Source organism: Rhincodon typus, chromosome 5 (genome assembly GCF_021869965.1).
Source record: "Rhincodon typus isolate 14 chromosome 5, sRhiTyp1.1, whole genome shotgun sequence".
Lineage (NCBI taxonomy): Eukaryota > Metazoa > Chordata > Chondrichthyes > Orectolobiformes > Rhincodontidae > Rhincodon > Rhincodon typus.
The window spans coordinates 8,497,804-8,519,313 of NC_063336.1; the positions used below are offsets into that span (position 1 = coordinate 8,497,804).

A 21,510-nucleotide genomic window follows, 5' to 3' on the forward strand; every position below is an offset into this window, starting at 1 on the left:
GCTGTGTTCATACAGCCCTGCACCTTGTTGTCTCACATTTCCAACCACATTTGGTCACCAATACAGATTTGGAGTGACTCACATATATCTCTAATGGTCAACTGTGGAAAATCCCCTTTTGTTTTAGCAAATTAGATTAATTTTTTCTTCATTAAAGCAAGCTAACATTTAAAAAGGACTCTATTATTCCAGCCCTCTATTGCTTCAGTATTAGAACCTGGAATTCATTCCTTAAACTTCGTCACACTTTATACCTTTAGGAGGCTCCATAAAAACTTCTCACCTGGTAATATCTGTGGTTTAATATCACATTTTATTTGATAGAGGTTCACGAAAAGTACCTTGGGGGTGATTTGCTACACTTGAAATGCTACATAAACTTGTCATTGCATCTGCCCAATGTATTCAGACCACATACTTTCTCCACAACAAAAGAGCATCAGGAGGGAAACATGCAGTTTGGACACAGCAATTTGGGACATTCTAGTGCAAATGTATATTTTATTATTAATCCATCTCATCATGAATATGGTTCACTTCAACAATATTTCTTATTTTAAAATGTGTTAATAGGCATGGCATGCTGAGTTAGACACCAAGCCCTATTTGCCCAAGTTATCTATTTATCAATAGTTACTTTCATGGTCCTCAACAATCGATGGCTAGGATTGTACATCAATCAAAAATTCTACCTCATATTCAGGTTTTATTCCTCTACGAACAAAGTCATACTAAAAGGAAACTTCACACTTGTGTTTCCGAAGACTATTCATAGAATTTCCATTCCCACCATCTAACCGGCTAGAAGTGACATTTTCCAACCTACATTCCCTACCCACAATTTCCTCCTTCCATCACATAGGATGAAACTCCATTATCCCACACAAGCTCCCCTCCCCAAACCTCTGCCAACAAAACCAACAATGGATTAGTTAATTTGCCCCATGTTCTTGTTGCTTGGATGATTGCATCTCTCACCCTCCAAACGTTATCACATCAAACTTGAATGCATTTATCATTTCTTCATCTTGTTTTTTATGATATCGCTGTATCTTCTCTGTAAAATTGTTAGTGTTCCTATTTTTTGTGATTCAACACCAAACAGCTAAAACCTGTTCTTGCATATGTCACAATGCTACGTTTGATAGCATCTAACCCAGCTTAAGATCTGTTTTTCACTTTCATCCGAGTTGTTAAACATAGGTAAGATTCCGTCATACCACTGTCTATTTTCATCAAGGTTTCAACTCCTGTGCTTACGCAGTCAGTGATATTTCCAAGTGGAATATTTTTGTACTGAACATTTCATACATTTCAACATTCAATCATCATCAATATGTTTGCACTTCACACTTTTGCTGCATAAATGTTACAAAAATTAGAGTTTGCCAACTGTCAAAAATAAAAGTGAACTGTTCCAGATCTAAGCTGGAAAGCACTATTTGCAGAGATCTCAGAGCATGTAGTCTGCAAGTAGTGCAGGATAAGTAGCATGGACTGGGAGAAACTATATAAATTTTAGCATCCAATTCCAGCTATCATGCAAACCAGCTCAATGCAACCAGATCATTTCCTGGTCAAACAACAATACCAACAACAAATGGATGAGGCTATAGTTTGGGTAACTTCACTGTAAAACTGAAATTGATTGACGAATATTTTATTTCAATACTTACCAAGTCATCTTCTCGGTAGTGCATTTTTGAGGTATGTCGCCTCATACTATAGACCGTGAGAAGCAGATAAAGGAAAGAGAAAGCTGTATGGAGCCATAGCAGGTCATTCCTGTTTTAAAATGAAGAGGGTTAGTGGGCTGACTCAAACAAACATTCTTGCATAAAAGTAGTGCCACGTAGACAATGTCCTAAAACTACATTCGTGATTTCCTATATGAGGGTCAACACCACAAACTTCTTCATCCAAATTCTCACCTCCACATAAGAGGCACTCACTAATATTTCATATAAAAAGGAAAGATGTTGGTGATCTGAAATAAAAACAGAGTGCTGGGGGTACTCAGCAGGTCTGGAAATATCTGTGGATGGGGAAATATATTGGGTTCTATCAGTTGTCTTTGAAAGTGAAGTGGAATGCAATATGATGGTTTTTATGCTGTCAAAGTGGAAGATAGATCGAATGGAACAGATAAGGGTGCCCAGGGAAAAAGACAGAAGAAATGTAAATGGTTGTCAGAAGAGACGTGGATATACATGTAAAGCAAGTGTTAACGACAGGTGTGAATAATAGCAAACAGGGCTACTCTGCTGAGTGCAAACCAATGTCATCAAGACATGGCAGTGGGGGTGGGGAAGGGGTGCGTTTGTGTGCGTGCGTGTGCAGTGGAGGGACAGGGTGCAAGCAAAATGGATGATTATATTCAATTTCTGAAGTTACTGAATTCAATGTTTAGCCCTGAAAGCTGTAAAAATGAGGTGCTATTCCTCCAGCTTGCTTTGGGCCACGTTGGAATATTGCAGCAGGCCTTGGATGGAAATGTTAGCAAGCAAGCAAGCTCTCATACCAACATTTCTCTACTACCATTAGCATTCCCTTTGGGCACTCTTACCATCTTTTCCACCCATTCGTCAACATAAAATCCATCATATTCCAGCCTCCTTTAATACCAACTGAGTTTTGAAAGAGGAGGGATATCTAACAAACATATACAATACAAAGGGGCCTGGATAGAGTGGACCTGGAGATGATGATTCCACTTGGAGAGGCTAGGACCCAAGGACAACCCTTTACACCAAGGATGAGAAGGAATTTCTTCAGCCAGAGGGTGGTTAATCCATGGAACACATTGCTGCATAAGGTTGTGGAGTCCAAGTCATTGATTGTATTTAAGGCCAGAGACAGATAGGTTCTTGATGGGTGAGGGTATAAAGAGTTACAGGGAGAAGACAAGTTTCTCAACTCCATTCTCCTATCAGCTAAGATTGAAAGGCAGAGCAAACTTGATGGGACAAATGGTCTAATTCTACCGGTGTCTTATGGTCAAAGGGGAGTCATTAGATTCAGTTTCTCAATCCATGCATGATCAGGCCTGTTGTGCATCCGCATTCACATATCTTTTATTTCAAATTGCACACCTGTACCCATAATTGCCATGCTCTTCCTGCTCTAATATTTAAGTGGCTACATTACCCTTCCAGAATAAGCCTCAACTCCAGCTACTATTTTAGATCGTTCTGTTCCAACCCTAATGAGGCTTTATGGTTTTAAATAAGCAGTGAATATTTGGACTAAAATAGGTAGCTGGGAGCAAGAGTAGCCATTTTATTGTTCAGAGTGCTGGAATGGAGCACCAGCAATAGCTGGGAACAGTTCACTGGTATTGTTCTGCAATTGGGTCCACCAACTTTCTTGGATCATGTTATTAGGAGACAAGGCTAAAATAGCTATGCAAAGTGCAAAGATGCCCTTCCTAAAAAGAGAAAATTTCTGGCCCTTTTTCTCATACATAATGATTTCCAGATAAAACCGGCCAAATTCAATTATGTCTTTAAGAGACATCAACACTATGGAGGGTTTGTCCTTCCTTTGCATCAATATGTCTCAGTTTAAGGAGCACAAAGATTCAAAGGAAGAAAAACAACCTGACCACTTCTCAACAAAATGCTGGAAATAAACACATTCGTTGATCCCAGGCACAAGAGTGCTGGGACATTACAGACACCTCAACATCCTTAAGTATTAAGAGGAGGGTGGTAAAGAAGGACTGATGGAGAAAAGTTACAAGTCAAGGCATCTGCTGCCAATCACTATTTCTCAGCCACTGTTGGAAAACGTATTTAGTTCCAAAGCCCCTGGGCAAAAACGTCAGATTCAATTGAAGCTTTTACATAATTAATCAGCCCAGCAAGAACTCTCATGTTTGAATAGTTCTTGGTACCAGACACTTCAGGGCATCCATGCAACCGAACCCCAGTACTAATTACTTTGAGAAGAGGGGGATGGGCGGAGGGCAGATTGAAGCAGAAGAAAAAACATTTTAAAAAGTATATATTGGAGACAGGGCTTTACTCTAAGCACTGGCATCTCACTGTCACTCTTCGAACGACACCACATTCTTGGTTCTATTATTTAAGTTTAAATTGCATACCCAGAATTCAGGTTTGCTATAGTTGTCCGGCCAAAGCTATATGCATTATTTTCTGAAAAAAGAGAGAAAGAGAATGTTAATTTCCTATTGCAAATCAAAAACTGTATTCAGGCATGCAAACCCCCTGCACATACCCAGAAGGGATGAAATATTAATTAGATCTAGCAGAATCGAAGATGCTGAAAAATGTGCAGGCCTGGCATCATCTGAAATAAAAGTTAATAGTTAGCATCTGTCCTTGATCACAAAGTAACATCCTGACATAGACCATTCATCAATTCTGACAAAGTTTACACCCAAAAGGTAAATGTTCTTCCCTATGTCCGCACAAATGATACTGACTAGCCTCCTGGACATTTGTAGTATTTTATTCAATATTTTCTTTCAGACTTTGTACTTGTGTTTGGAACTTAGTCCAATCTAAACATGATCCATACCTCTCTGGTAGCTTGGCAGACTACAGCTCAAACCATACCCCTATCTCCACAATGGGCAGCAGAGAGCTGCCCTGGGAAAAAAAAAATGGCAGGACCAGGTTCAATAAACTGAATTATGAACCTCTGTTCTTAATTCCTTGCTTTCAAAAAAGTGTCAGTGCTAGTCGACGAGTCTCAGACCCTGGTATGAAATTCAATTTTACAGCTAAGTCTCGATCTGGAATAAACCGCACCCTTCAAAACCAAGTCCACCTTCTCAATCTGGATCAGGTCCATTCTAGATCTGGTTTATCTAGATAAAGACCAAAGGAAGAATTCAGTCTCAATCCCTCATCTCAATTCAGTCCAGCCGAAGAAATAGAAAAATGTTAAAACCATGTCTGCTTTCATTTGCCTTTCAGTTTAAAAGGTGAGAGGCATTTGAGAGATGGAAAAAAAGGCAGAAAATATGGTTGGTTATAATGACAAGACCAACAGATTTCCTGGTTTAAGCTATCATACCACAGGATAAACAGTCCATCCTTTACTTAAAAATACTCCTTGAAGAAAAGGTATTTGAAAGTGGACACACACACACAGTCCAAAATCAATAAGTTTTTGCTTCTTTCCCCATGCTGGGCTGGGTCCCCTTTACTTTGTTTGAAGGGAACATGGAGAATCATAGGACATGATAGCTTTGACTCATCTGCAATTAAATGCAACAGGCTGATGCCTGTGAGCATCTGTCAGATAACACCATTATTTAAATCTGTAAGCTTACAACCTAGCGACCTTGTATAACTGGTTTTATTAACCCGCTGCCTATTTGATTTATGGTGCCATGCTCAAGACCTTACTTCAAATTTTCCCAGATGAGAAGTGTAATCATTTGCTGGAGAAAATTTCCTTTTTTTGATGATACTCTGTGCATCATTGTTGCATCAACATCATTTCCCTTTCCTCGCCGTCATTTAGGGTTGGCATAAAAGGTGGAGGCCTTGTAAACGGTTTTCATGGTTACCTTTAGTCAGAAACGTACATGAGCTGCTTAGCAGTGAGTTACCGAAATATTTACCGCCAAGCAGTTAAGGAATTCCACTAGCTGCTCTGGTGGGATCTGAATCACTGCCTTCAGAACATAGGATTACTAGTCCAGTGACTATCATCTCCAAAGGTTGAAGATCAGGTCTTGACAGCAAATTACTGACTTGGTTAGTCATTCGGTTTGGTGGTTGAAGACACAATAAGGATAGCAAGAATGTACTCAAACTGTAACCAATTATGCACCAGTTCATACTCACAAACAGACTTCATTCTTAGTAAGTAGAAAGAAGTGTAACAAGACATACACATCCTCAAGAGATTAATGTATAAACAATGCTTATGTTTTACACCATACTAAACAGACCAAGCAGTAGTAAACATAAGCATCAGCCTGTTATACTGAATAGTAGACCACAGACACAGCTGCTGTATCCTCTGGTTGCACCAGGGCTTTTAAAACCAGATAATGGGGAACCAATCTGAACAGGAAAGGATCCAAATATTTGTTGGTCTTGGACAGAGGACTGTCCGTGTACATCTGTTCAGCGCTTTTTTATTCAACTATAATAGGACTGAATTTGGTTGTTATTATGTTAAAGAGTCCAAGAATATTAGGTATTCAGAGCACGCGCGCGCGCGAGAGAGAAGGCTTGTGCTGATCATCTGATGCTGAGCCATACTTGTGCAATGTACTCACGTTATGCACACATCAAACATTAGCTCAATTGAGATAACAAGCAGGCCACTGCTCCAAAGTAACAGACAAACAAGATCCAGGGAGAAAATACACAAATTACACTGACAGGTGGCGTCAGCCAGACTAGATGCACACCTCAAATCATCCCCTCACCTGACCTGTTGGAAATGTTATGAAATACTTGTAAGGAGTGTGCTTAGTCTCCAACTGGCACCTCACCCACAGTTCGATTTTTTTCTTCTGATAATACAAGGGACAAATGTTGCTTACATAGTTTTGGATACAATTTTTCCACTATTGTTACATCTCACTTTTTATGTCTGCTCCAGAAACTATTAAGTTAAAAAGCAACATTGAGAAGATATTACTGAGCATTTTATTTAATTTTTGTTAATGAGATAATATTCCACAAGTTTCAATCTCTAAGGTGCAAAGCTCACCAAGCAGATCTCCTGAGAAGTTTACGGGTAATACTATACCCACAGACAGAACGCCAATGACAACGAGGAGTCCGATGATATGACGCTGGAAGGACAAGTAATGGACGGCATCCTCACCACATTTCTCTCTGATCTCTTCATCCCTGAAGAAGTAGAAAGGCACATAGGTGATGGGTTGTCCCCAAGCTGAAATCAATATACTTTCACTGTCTGGAATGGGATCACTGGATGACAGTGAGTGGCATGGTTCCGAGTATTTCGGGAGAGAACACCAGGGAAGTTGGAAGGTTATCCCACACTTTTCAGCCCTCTCAGGAAGTGGCTTCAGACAAACACTCAGCATATCAGCAGTTTGCTTGGAGCTATGGTACAGATGGACCAGAGTGGCTATGGAGCACAAATAAACTATTGTTTGATAAGTGGAAGGTGAATGCCAGGTATACTGAGATAACAGTGGTGGGGTAAAAAGCCAACACATTAAGCTACATTTAAAAAACAAAGCTTTACACTTGATTTGTGACTTTGCCAGTTAAACAATCTTCAACTGTAAATCAAACATTTAATTCAATAGCTTTAACTCTATTATTGTCCATATACATCATCTTTGTTATGTAGCTACTCTGATGAATTGCAATTTAAGAAACCTTCAGTGGTAACAATCTATTTTGATTTATAGCAAGCTGTCTAATGAGGTTGGCAGGAATTGATTTGATACTGTAAGATGCAATTATTTAACTCCAGAGATTTTAAAATAAAAAAAAGGATTTGATGCAGTGAAGCAACTACATTGTCTGAGAATTCTAGGACAGGTTTTCAATATTAGTGTTAGGCTGTTAAAAATCAGGATGTACTTTTTCACACTATGAATTGTGGAAATCTGAAACTCTTCCCGTTGTCTGCGGACACTGGCAGAAAGTTGGAGCTTTTGACACCAAGAATGTCATTTTTTAAAAATGGGAAGTGCCTTAAGAGACATTATGGTAAAGAAACCCATGGTATAGAACAACTAAGATTTAATAGAAGTAAGCTTGAGGAATATAATGGCTAGCTGATGTTTCTTTGTAATATATTCAAATAACTGTGGGGCATAACTAGAGAGGGGCGCAGATCTCATGCTTGCTGAAAGTTGATTCTGTATAACTGATTGGGGTGGAGGTGGTGGTGGGGACGGTGTGGGTAAACAGAGATGACAACCAAATTTATTTGCAAATTAAGTATTGTGCCTATGCACGTTTAGGGACTGGGGTTCAGGACTATTGGTTCTCTACATGCAAAGCTTGCAGTTATCAATTCCCACACTTACACTTACAAAACCTCTTCATTATCTGCTTTGCATCCTATTAAGATGCACTGTACAAGCTCAAACTTCCTAAACAGGAACAGAAAATTGCTGGAGAAACCCAGGTCTGGCAGCATGTGAAGAGAAAGCAGAGTTAACATTTCAAGTTTAGTGACTCATCAGAACATGAGGGTCTATCTCCTTCCCAAAATCCACAAACCTGAATGCCCTGGTCGACCCATAGTCTCCGCCTGCTCCTGCCCCACTGAAATTATCTCCAACTATCTGGACTCCATTTTCTCCCCCTTGGTCCAGGAACTCCCTACCTACGTCCGTGACACCACCCATGCCCTCCACCTCCTCCAGAACTTCCAATTCCCCAGTCCCCAACACCTCATCTTTACCACGGATGTCCAGTCCCTCTACACCTGCATTCCCCATACAGATGGCCTAAAGGCCCTCCGCTTCTTCCTGTCCCGCAGGCCCGACCAGTCCCCCTCCACTGACACCCTCATCTGCTTAGCCGAACTCGTCCTCACCCTCAACAACTTCTCTTTCAATTCCTCCCACTTCCTACAGACAAAGGGGGTGGCCATGGGTACCCGTATAGGCCCAAGCTATGCCTGTCTCTTTGTAGGTTACGTGGAACAATCCCTCTTCCGTACCCACACTGGCCCTAAACCCCACCTCTTCCTCTGTTACATTGATGACTGTATCGGCACCGCCTCATGCTCCCACAAGGAGCTCGAACTGTTCATCCACTTTACCAACACCTTCCACCCCAACCTTAAGTTCACCTGGACCATCTCTAATACCTCTCTCACCTTCCTGGACCTCTGTCTCCATCTTGGGCAACCACCTAGAAACCGATATCCATTTCAAGCCCACTGACTCCCACAGCTACCTAGAATACACCTCCTCCCACCCACCTTCCTGCAAAAATGCCATCCCCTATTCCCAACTCCTTCGCCTCCGCCACATCTGCCCCCAGGATGAAGCATTCCACTCCCGTACATCTCAGATGTCCTCGTTTTTCAAGGACCGCAACTTCCCCCCCTCAGTGGTCGAGAATGCCCTCCACCGTGTCTCCCGCATTTCCCGCAACTCATCCCTCACACCCCGTCCTGGCAATAACAACCAAAAAAAGAATCCCCCTCGTCCTCACGTACCACCCCACCAACCTCCGGATCCAACGCATCATCCGCCGACACTTCTGCCATCGGCAATCCGACCCCACCACCAAAGACATTTTTCCCTTCCCTCCCCACCCTTATCTGCTTTCCGGAGGGACCACTCTCTCCGTGACTCCCTTTTCTGCTCCACACTCCCCTCCAGCCCCACCACACCCAGCAATTTTCCCTGCAACCGCAGGAAGTGCTACACCTGCCCCTACACCTCCTCCCTCACCCCCATCCCAGGCCCCAAGAAGACTTTCCACATCAAGCAGATGTTCACCTGCACATCTGCTAATATGGTATACTGCATCCGCTGTTCCCGTTGTGGCCCCCTCTACATCGGGGAAACCAAGCAGAGGTTTGGGGACCGCTTTGCAGAACACCTACGCTCGGTTCGCAATTAACAACTGCACCTCCCAGTCACGAACCATTTCAACCCCCCCTCCCATTCCTCAGACGACATGTCCATCCTGGGCCTCCTGCAGTGCCACAACGATACCACCTGAAGGTTGCAGGAACAGCAACTCATATTCCACTTGGGAACCCTGCGGCCTCATGGTATCAATGTGGATTTCACAAGCTTCAAAATCTCCCCTCCCCCTACTGCATCCCAAAACCAGCCCAGCTCATCCCCACCTCCCTAACCTGTCTTCCTCCCACCCATCCCCGCCTCCCACCTCAAACCGCACCCCCATCTCCCATCACCTCATCCCGCCCCCTTGACCGACCTATCTCCTCCCTACCTCCTCACCTACATTCACCTTTACTGGCTTCATCCCCGCCTCTTTGACCTGTCTGTTTCCTCTCCACCTATCTCCTCCTCTATCCATCTTCTGTCCGCCTCCCCCTCTCTCCCTATTTATTTCAGAACCCCCTTCCCCTCCCCCATTTCTGATGAAGGGTCTAGGCCCGAAATGTCAGCCTCTCTGCTCCTATGATGCTGCTTGGCCTGCTGGGTTCATCCAGCTCTGCACCTTGTTGTCTCAGATTCTCCAGAATCTGCAGTTCCTACTATCTCAGAACATGAAGGTCACTGGATTGGGAGTGTTAACTCTGCTTTCTCTCCACAGATGTTGCCAGACCCACTGAGTTTCTCCTGCGGTTACTGTTTGTGTTTTGGATTTCCAGCATCTAGTGTTGGATTTTTTTGACTTACTTCATGTTCATCTTCCATTAGTTTTGATGTAAAGAAGTTTGAAAAGGTGCTAAATAAAGGTACTGGAGAAGTCACAGGTGCTCTTTCAATTTTGCATTACTTGTCCTATACAAACCTCATCTCGAAGTGCTGACTATTCTCAACAGATTTGGATCCTGCTCTCTGCCCTCAAAAGAAAAGTACAGTCATTACTTTAAGTTCTATATGATTGAAAAGCAGCAAGACAAATGGACTATAAACCTAATTATAACTCATTTTGTACTACTTTTCTTTGGACAATGCTGGCAATGATAGATAAAAATGTATTGGAGCGTTTCAAGGTATGACTAAAAGAACAGTTAAACTAACACAATGACAAAACAGACTAATGCGAGTGCAATAATGCCTCAAATGAACCACACCTCAGTGTGTAGACCCTCAAAATGAAAACAGTCAACAGTCAGCAGATTTCTGACAAGATGACAGAGTTTCGCTTTGTACTTATTGATACTGGTACTTTATTGTTGTAAACCATTTAAAAGGCTTAACATAATTGTATAGTTTTCCTTTAGGCACAATGTAGGAATCTAGAAGTGTGTTGATATCTGCAGAGTTTTCTGCAAGGGTCAGAGCTTGTCAATATTTGCACAGGCGCTCAGGAGTGTTGGATGGTGTTAACAGTAACAGGGGCCACTTGGAACTATGCAGCAATTTGAATACAATCTCAGTGTTCAGAATTTGAAAACTAATTAGTATATATGATAGGTGGAGGGATGATAGCACAGTGTAAACCTAAAGAGCGATAGCTCCTCTGATTTTATTGATTGTTACCCCAATATGACTGCAATTAAATCTCCTACAGTACATGTTAGCACAGGAGGGCTCTTGTAGCACAGTGGTAGTGTCCTTCCATCTGAACCAGGAAGCCCTGGTTCAAGTCCCACCTACTCCAGGGTGTCTAATATCTCTGAACATGTTGATTCGAAAATATCTATCTTTACAAGCTATCTTGTGGGGAAGTGGTAGTGTCCCTATTTGCAAGCCAGGTCACCTTGCTCCACAGGGGCATCATAACATCCCTGCACAGGTTGATTAAAAATATGTGTTGTTGCATTAGCAGCACATGATTTAGCACGAAAAGAAGAGTTTATAGAAATACAAACATGGGACATGCACATATGAAAAAAAGACCCAACTCATGTCAAAAAGTGATGATTACCTGATGAAGAATCACTTGTCCAAGGTTAACAATGAGACAAAATTTGACTTATTTTCAAAGTTAGTCATCTCGATTGTGACCTCTGGAGGCTGATTATTTGGAGGGACAATGGAAGAAGTGAGCAGCAATAAAAAGCTTAGATGACTGAGGAGAATCCAGAGAACAAGAGAGACTAGCAAATTGTGCTCCTGGTCAGCTCAATCTTCCTCTGCAGCAAGCACAGCAGAAACGTTCATGCCAGGGTGAGCCTCTGAGGCCACACCAGATGATGCTTAGCACACAGTTCAATACCAGATTGCAAACATTGCCTCGAGACAATGAGGCGTCTGGGTCATGGGATATTTCCCATAACTTCTGAATTTTCACAAATTGGATACTTCAAAAAGAATCATGCAGCATAAGTTATATACTTATAATTTATTCATGGGATATGGGAATTTCTGGTAAGGTCAGCATTTACTACCCATCCCTAATGGCTCATTGGACAGTTAAGAGTCAATACCATTGCTGTTGGTCTGGAGTCACATATGGGCCAGACCAGGTAAGGACAGCAGATTTCCTTTTCTGAAGGACATTATGGAAAGAAATCTGCTGTACATACCTGGTGTGGCCGACATGACTGCAGACCCATAGCAACGTAGAACAGAACAGAACAGAATATAACAGAAAAGCAATTTATTGTCAAGTATTTTTACAAACAAAAAGTGAAGTGAAAAGTTTTATAATTTGGAATACATGGCCCCTAAATTAATGACAGAAGTCATAAATAAGAAAAAAAGTTGATCACAGTTCAATTAACAGCTCCTAGGACTAGGGTATGCTGGAAAACTGGGCCAAGTCATGACTGCTATGTCAGGCCAAGACTGCCCTGCCAAGGCGAGACCTCCACGCTAGGACTAGACCTCAATGCTAGGCCTTTGGAAGACTGAAGATGCCTCCAAAGCAAGGATTAGACCTCCATGCCAGGATTAGATCACGATGCCAGGCTGTTGGAATGTCTGGAAGCCGCTGAAAACAACCCCCATGCTGGTGGGAGACAACTCTCCTGGTGCAAGGCCTATACTGTCTTTCCGGAACATTGGAAGCCACCTCGTCGCTAGGCCTGGGCCAGGAAGAGACAACTTCTGAAGTTGTTAAAAGTAGGTAAGGTACCATAATAAATAGAAACATTTTAAAACAAAAAAAAAGTAAAGCAATTCAGAATAGGCAAGTTTCAGGCTCCTAGGCTGAGAAGCCTGCATGTTGCGCTTCTACTCCACTGCCATCTTGAAATGGTGCCTGCTGGATAATGTTGTTGACTCTTAACTGCCCTTGGGGCAGTTAGGGATGGGCAAGAAATGCTGACTTTGCCATGAATGCCCGTATCCCAGAAGAATTTGGTAATTTAAAAAATTTGATGGAAACACTTACTTTATTCGAAAGATAGCTGTCAGCCATGAACAAAAGCCCTAGAGAGGAAAAAAAAGAAATGTTAGAAGTGCACAACTCAGTAAATTTTCTCTGGTGCTACCCATAGCCAATTTGATTATAATAGTTCTTCACATACAAGATAGTGAAATGGAGGTGAATTCAGAAATGCACTCCAAAGAATCACCTGGCAACTCAGAACATGCAACTGGATCGTTTCAACTGACAGCAAAACAGAGTGGTTGGTTCATGACATGGAGTGACGTCAGCAGTGTGGGTTCAATTCTGGCACCGGCTAAGGTCCTGCCTTCTCAACCTTACACCATGCCTGAGGAGTGGTAACCCTCAGGCTAAGCTCACCATGGGTCGTCTCTAATCACACAGCAACCCTAGGGTCTTCTGGGACTGTGGAAACTTTATCACAAGTTGAGAGAGTTCTGAGTTGTGAAGTAAACTGAATGAATACAAAACAATTATGTTACAGGAAGATTCAGACCTAATCTCATACAAACCTGTCTTTAAATGGGACAAGAATGAAAATAATACAGGAATTAAAATATATTTAGCTGGAATAGAAAACCTATGACTTGGCAACAATATGCACTGCACAAAGGAGGCTGTACACAAGCAAATTGTACAGGAGTCAAAGAATTGATGATTAAAAGGTCATTTTATTTTTATATGGGTGGGGCATACTAAACAGCTCTGAAATGAGGGAAAGAAACAAGAGGAAATCTGCAAATTAAAGGAATGTAAAGTACAAAATTATTGGTCTGGATGATTTTAATTATATACACATAGATTGTGATAGAGAGGGAGAAAAATAAATGAAATTTCTAGCTGTACACATGACTCCTGCCTCATGAAGTTTTATCACTAAATGTACAAAGATGAAACTGTTGCTAGATCTAGTTACAGGACTTGAAATTGATCAGGTAAACATGCGAAATGTGGATGTGAATTTTTAAGAGTAATGACCATAACAAATTAAGTTAAAAAATTGGAAAAAAGTGATCACAAAAATGGAACTTGATTTATAGTAGATTTTAAATATGGTGAGGACTGAGTTAGAGTGGGGGGGGGGGGGTGGAAGGAAAATACTCCATAAACATTGGATCATTAAGGTATACAGTAATACATTACTAAGAAGGAAATGGTTAATATTTTAAGGATGCCCTGGATGAATTACAAAGAGGTTAGAAAACAACTAAAATTGAAGAGTGTCTAGAACAGGAGAAAATAAAGTGGTTGAGAACCTAAATTTCCTGAGACAGTTTCAAAAAAAAAAAAAAAAAATAAAACCAAGAAAAAGGAACAGTATTTTACTGATGTCAGTAAAGTGTGTGTTGGCAAAAGTAAGGTGCTTTTTCAATCTGCAGCCAATGTATCTGTAGAATCCTGGGGGAATTGAGGAAAGAAGGTGAATGTTTTAAAAACTGTATTTCAAAACAGTAGGGCAGTGTGCCAGTGGACTGGTGAGATACATATGATATCAGTACGATAAAGACAATTTACTATTTGTGCAGTGGAATGGTTTGAAGTCTTCTACTTAGACTAAAATACTGTACATTTATTTAAAGAGAAACTAGTAAGGAGATAGCACAGATTTTAAATGGGATGATTCTGCTCAACAAGGCTCATTATGAAGGGTAAACATTGTTGTGGTGATGATGGTCTTTTGGCATTATTTCTGGACTATTGATCCAGAGACCTAGGTAATGTTCTGGGGCCTCGGGCCTGAATCCTGCCATGGCGGATAGTGGAATCTGAATTTAATAAGGATCTAAAAAAATAACAAAACCATTGTTGATTAACGAAAAATCCATCCAATTCACTAATGTCCTTCAGGGAAGGAAACTACTACCCATCTTGGCCTGGTTTACACGTGACTCCAGGCCCACAGCAACGTCATCAACACTTAACTACCCTCCGGACAATTAAGATGGGCAATAAATGCTGGCCTAGCCAGTGATACCCACAAACTGACCTAATGTTTCAAAAAAAAAAAAAAAGGGTGAAATGCAGTGGATGCTAGGTAGTGAACACAAGGGAATTTTTTTTAAGACATTCTTTGGATAACTGGAAAACAAGTGGATTAAAAATATAGCTGGAAGGGCATTTTTTTCAATGAGTAGTGATTCCACAGAATTCAATTCTGGGATCATTTCTGAAAATTTGTACATCAACTTAGAGAATGAAGTATTACAATTAACAGATGATGCCAAAATATGGTATTGTAGTTCATTTATCCCCCAAGAACAATCTAACTTGGTAAAGGACATTTTAAAAAGGGATACTGGTTAAATAATTACAATGGAATTCGATATCAGTTACTGAAAGGTGATATATTAAAAACCACTGCAATAATGATACTCTATATGTACTTGGTGTTCTGAACAAACAGATATTCAAAGTAAAGGGAAAGTATTAAATTCAAAAATCTTGGGATGACAATTCTATAAAACTAATGGAATTCTAGCTTATAACCAGAAATAGAATATTTAAAAGCCAGAGGTATAAATGAACCTATATAAAACTAAGGGCAACCAGAGGAAACCATGTTCAATACTAGGCTGCACACTACAGGCAAAATAGACTTTCCAGTGGGTGCAACATCGATCCATTGGGGTGCTACATAGGGAGATACAAATAAAGTCTTGAAAAGTTGGGACATTCTTCCACTTAAAATAGAAATGCTTAAAATTACAAATGAATTGTGCAGATTGGATAAAAATTAGCTGCTTCAGGCACACAGCTTTAAAACAGGGAGTGAACAGTGAATTGACTTTCGCTTATTTGGAGAAGAGTGGCTGAGGTAGAAACAAGGTTAATATTTAAGATTAGTTAGATAGATGCACGAAGGAAAAGGAATTAAGATATGGAGAGAACAGAATGGGTAAAGATTAGGAAAATTAACTCAGAGGGTAAACAACGAAATGGGTTGAGTAAAATGACACGTTCCCATATTATATCTTCTGAAGTTTCACGATTTTGTTAAAATTAAACATGGGAACGTAATCTGCCGTAACCATTTTTTTAAACCTTGCAATAGTTTTTGTCTAGGAGGATGAGTTTTAATAAATTAAGTTACTGTCTGAATTGTCTCAAGTTCCTGCACCCTTTTGTCACTGTTGAATGCTCCCAGGCCCAACATACCACCTTTGGGAAAAATTTAAACTTTTAAGGCTGCTGCACCCTCCCACCTGCAATCTTTCTGGCACATTGCTCATGGAACCACAGTAAGATCAAGAAGCCAGTTAATTGTTATGGTCACCACTTACTTCCAAAAGTAACCGCAGAGAAGTGAATAGTCTTGACTATCTCCTCATTCACTGACAGAACTTTCCAGTTATTCATGTCCCTAAGCATGGTGTTCACTAGCATTCTCAGTCGTATGGAGGATTCTCATCCTTCCACCCTGCTACCAACTCCCTAGAATACTTTTTGATATTGTACAATAGCATTTATCTTTCTCACTCCACCTGTTCATTAAAAGGTGCTTCTATCTACTGAATATCTTTGTTGCTGTTGCAGGAAGCAGTCACAGCTGACCACCACTCTTGGCAGTGCTTATACTGAACAGCTGACAGGGGCACAGAGCTCTGCCCTAACCTTGAGGAAGCACACGGTCTTCTCAGTGCCTACCCAAGGAGGCATGACAAGATCAGGAACTCAAGTAGGTAACAGAACACTGTGAACCCACGTCAAACCACAGTTCCGGGACTATACTACTGAAGTAGCAAGCTGACCAAAGTAAAATAATGCAGTAAACACTGTTGTACATGATAAATGACTCAAGCTATTGTCCAACAGGTTTATTTGAAATCACAAGCTTTTGGAGCATTACTCCACCATCAGGTGGCAAAGCAGCAGCGCTCCAAAAGCTTGTGATTAAAAAATAAACCAGTTGGACTCCAACCTGGTGTTGTGTGACTTCTGACCTTGTCCAGCCCAGTCCAACACTGACATCTCCACATTAATTATCGTTATGCTGTGATATATTAGAATCCATTGAATGTCAATTAGAAACATCAGAAATGAACGAAGTAGTTTTTCCTCAGTGTTTGAACAAGCTGTTAGGTAACACCCAAGGTGCAACCTTGGTTGAATAGATGGATACAGTAACATGTTTTTCAGTAAACAGCCAACATTTTGTTCTCATTCAAACTGCTGTTGCAATCATGCTGAATGAACACTGTTGTTTACCTTCAAAACAATAATAGGTACTTCATAATGACTGACAGCTAAGTACATTACACTTCTGGGTAGCTGCAGCTTTGCATATCTGTTGGTGTATCTTTCCCTGTATCAGTATGCATTGATTTTTGGCATCCTGGCAGGGTTTTTAAAATGGGGAGGGGGGATGTGGTCAGAACTTAACATTAAGTTTTTCCTCATTCCACCCTGCTCCACCTCCACAGTTGAGGAGGATGACTGAAGAGGTTGTAAACAGACTGCTTCAAAAGTTATTCCTTTTATGTGAAGTATTTTGAGACATTGCTATGAAACAAGACAACATGGCACCAAATCCAAGTGCGCATTTGAAGTAAATTTGATTGGTAACAGAATTTAAGGGAAATAAAGGCTGCTGGGGATTCTCGAATGTTAAAGGTGTATTGTTGTGGGAACTAGCAGCCAAAAAAGAAATCAACTGAAGTTACAGAGGAGAGAATTTCACAGTTTACTGCAAGGGCACAGGAGTCAGCTGCAAATGGCATTTGAGCTTTAACTGGTCACATTGAGAAAGTATGCTTATAACAGATGTGCCAAGACAATTGAAAGTCAAAGTTCTTTGCATATATCAGACATCCACCAGATCAGAGTGATGAGTTACCTGATAGGAACGAGGATGGGGTAAAAAGAAACCCAGATGGCGGTTTGATTTTGATCTTTAGGCACTAATTGTGCAGTTTATCCACTATATTGCTGTCTTATAAGCTTTAAGATATTAGCTTCCAGTGGACTGGAACATGTAGGCTGTGCTAAAGTTGAACTTCCATAATGGCCCAGTAGATGTACACAACTGATTAAATCTGCAGTTAATCCTGTACATAGGCTGATTATCCCAGGTGACACACTGCTACACAAAATAAAGCTTGTTCCATTGGATGATAATAATAAAGTACACGGCTTCAGGATAGCTGCAGTGTTGCATTTTTTTGGGTCATCTTGGTGCTGAGTCCTTTCAATTAGGAGCCCGCAACTTAATCAACCACATTTTTAGCTCATCAAATATGATAATTATGATTTTAAAAGCGATACAGACATACTGACTGTTTAGTTTCTCCATTCCATTATTTAACAATGCAAAGTTAACCCACTCCTCAGTTGTTACCAATAGCACAACAGCAAAAGCAGTGTTTACAATCTCTTCAATTTTCCTCAAATGTGGGGGTGGAGCAGGAGGGAATGAGAGTCAGATGAGGAAAAAATACACTTTTCCAAAATTTAATTTCTCTCCACGTCCCCCCTCTCATTAAAAACCCTGCTAGGACACAATGCCAAAAATCAGTGTATACCGATAGAGAGAATGGTACGCTAACAGATGTGCAAAGCTGCAGCTCCCAGAAGTAATGTACTTAGTCGGGAGAACTAGAAACATCAAAAGCTACTAGATGGATTTCAGAGTAGTTAATTTTAAAACAAAATCTGGCTTATGCAGATGACCAGAAATGTTTTCTTCCCACCTCACAATGTTGGGATACAGGACATTCAAAACATACTTTCAACTAGGAGATCACAGCCATGCATCAATACTAGAAACAACTTGTATTCGGGCAGCCTCAACAACATGGCTCTGAGAGGAAACCCAGGGTTTCATCTCATCACACATCCAGCAGAGGGCATGTCATACAAGCTCTAGCTCAGACTTGAAGTTTGAATGTCAGTAATAGAGAACAAGTGTGCATGAGGGGATGTGTGCATACAGTGAAATTAGGGACTGTTGTGCAACATGAATTATGATTCAATCTTCTGCAAGCTCTTTCTGGTCCAATTGTGATATCAACTACAGCTCAATTGGCAGCATTCTTGTCTCACCAGTCAAAGTTCTCAGGCCAATTCCCACACCAAAAATAAATCAAGCCTGACACTACAATGCCATGTTCATGTGCTGCATTATCAGCATTCTTTTGGATGAGTTGTTAAAACAAAAGTTCCATCTGCCCTTACAGGTAGGCTCCATGGTACTACTGAGCAAAGCAGAACAGCCATCTCTGGTGTATAAAACTGGCTGCTGCATTTTCTGTGGCACAACAGTGAGTCAGAGTCAAAGTTTTTACAGCATGGAAAGAAGCTTTCAGCCCATCATGTCCATGCTGGTCATCAAGCATCTGTTCTAATTCCATTTTCCAGCACTTGACCACACGTTGACAAATATATCAGACGTTTTACATGCTATGGTGTTTTAAGTGTTTATTCAAATTTTTCTTAAAATGTCAAGGCCTCCCACCTCTACCACCTGTTTAGACAAGCAGTTCCACATACCCAAAGTCTCAGTTAAAATTAATTTCCTCTAAAGCTCATGCTCCTTACCTTACTACCATGCCTCTGGTTATTGACCCCTCTAAAGGAGGAAGGTTTCTCCCCATCCACCTTGTCTTTGCCACTCAGAACATTGTACGCTTCAAATCAGATTTCCTGCCCCATTCAGCAGTCTCTACATTACAGGAAAGCAATCCCAGCTGATCTAGTCTCTCTTCATACCCATTTCCCTCCAGCTCAGGCAACATCTTGTGAATCTCTTCAGTACCTTCTCTCCAGCAATGACAATCATCCTATTGTATGGCAACCAGAATTGCACACAGTACTCCAGCTGTAGCCTAACTCATGATATAGAGCTTCATAATAATTTCCTTGCTGTTGTATTCAATGCCTTGACTAATAAAGGCAGGTATTTCATGTTTTATCAACTTTTCCTGCTGCATTCAGGATCTATGGATACGCAAACCAAGGACCCTCTGTTCTTCTGTATTTCCTTGGTCCTACCATTAAATGTGTACAGCTTTGCTATGTTAGTCCTCCCAAAATACATCACTGCACTTGAATGCATGACAGCTCTTCGAAAGTAATCCACTGGCCATAAAGCACTCCAAGACATCTGGTGGTTATGAAAGGCACTAAGTAAATCCAAGTATCAGTAGCCTAAGCATGGGCAACAAATATTCTCTAAATGACACCGGCTGGTTAATGGATTTCATACCTTCTACAAGGGTATTCAGTTTTTGCTCATACAGCTCAAATAGATGCACGAAGGTTCTCTGTTAGGCTTGATTGGTATTTGCTTATTCATTTGTTACACTACTTTTTGCATGACCAAAGCAAGCAGCCAGGTAGCACGCTCTAACTGTGCCAAAAGAAATCAGTTATTTTAATAAGGTTGCTACACAACTTGATAGACCACAAGCTGCTTACAAAGCAGCAAGATGATCCAGAAGTTGAAATGTGCTACAAAAACCTTAAATATAAGTTGGTTTTGCTCAGTTAATAGGACTCTTCCAGAAAAATCAGAATATTGTAAGTTTGAGTTCCACTCCAGGCCCTGTGTATAATCTAGGTTGACTTCCTGGTACAGTACTAAGGGAGCAACGAATGTTAAAGGTCTATTCCTTGGTTCAGAAAGTAAATTGAGCTGAAGAGCAAGGGAAAAGTCTGCATTCTGATGACTTAATGCAACAAAATCTAGCCATTACTACAATGAATAATCAAACTATGGATTGGGCTCAAATGGAGACAAACATTTGAAATTGATTCATTCAAATAAAAAAATCTTTAGAAAACTGTTTTGGGAAAGGACATTGGAGACATACACACATTAGGTACAGAAAGCTTTGCAGAGGCTGGTGACCGTATGGTTCCCAAAGTCCTTTAACACTGGGATGTTCATGTCTGGGTCTGTTGTAGACAAAGGGTGTGATTACTCTGAATAGTCAACAGCTTTTGTTATCTAATCACTGGAACCCTAGAAGGTTAACTAAGAGATTGCTCATTTTATTTAGCCTCTGCATCATCTTAGATCCATATTATACAGCCTCAGTAGCAAGGTTTAGAAACTAACCTTTCTGAAAGTCAAGATGAATTTCTTACTGCATTACATGATTTATTACACAGGAAATTCTCAGGCATTGCTGCTTGCTTTGTTAGCCCATACAATGAAGGAAATTGACTTAAGTCCCATGATCTTTAGTCATACCAATCACCAAGATTTCTAAAAACAAGTGGTGTTTTATCATACAATATAATTGACTTTAGTAAACTCTATCTTCCTCTCCTTGGAGAGATTCCCAGCCTTTACCCTACAGCTGACAATAGACATGCAATTGAAGCCAAGAGTTCACCGTGCAAGAAATAACAGGAACAAATGGGAGGATGCCGACTGCAGCTTTAGTTCTGGTCATCACAACACCACGCTTGTAATATTGCTGATATGATAATACAGTTGGACCAGGAATCTAGAATCCAGGTGAGTGTGTTCTGGGGACACAAGTTCAAATCCCATTTTGCAGATGATTCAGAAATCCTGGAACAAAAAGCTAGCCTAACAACCACCATTTTCAATTGCTATAAAAAAAATTGGTTTACTAACAGCCTTTAG

At 40.8% G+C, this 21,510-nt stretch overlaps 1 protein-coding gene across 11 annotated transcripts in view; it reads right to left on the reverse strand.

Annotated features, from left to right (window-relative positions):
- LOC109928772 (CSC1-like protein 2) overlaps positions 1–21,510 on the reverse strand; it is a 213,172-nt gene that overhangs the window by 68,540 nt on the left and 123,122 nt on the right. For 7 of the 11 annotated variants that reach the window (XM_048596481.1, XM_048596486.1, XM_048596487.1 and 4 more), the window contains 5 exons: positions 12,921–12,958; positions 6,703–6,845; positions 4,240–4,311; positions 4,106–4,157; positions 1,677–1,785 (listed from right to left, as the gene is read on the reverse strand). In XM_048596481.1, coding sequence (XP_048452438.1) covers positions 1,677–1,785; positions 4,106–4,157; positions 4,240–4,311; positions 6,703–6,845; positions 12,921–12,958 — 414 coding nt within the window. The remainder of the gene's footprint in view (positions 1–1,676; positions 1,786–4,105; positions 4,158–4,239; positions 4,312–6,702; positions 6,846–12,920; positions 12,959–21,510) is intronic. The other 4 variants (XM_048596491.1, XM_048596490.1, XM_048596489.1 and 1 more) reach the window with 1 other exon arrangement.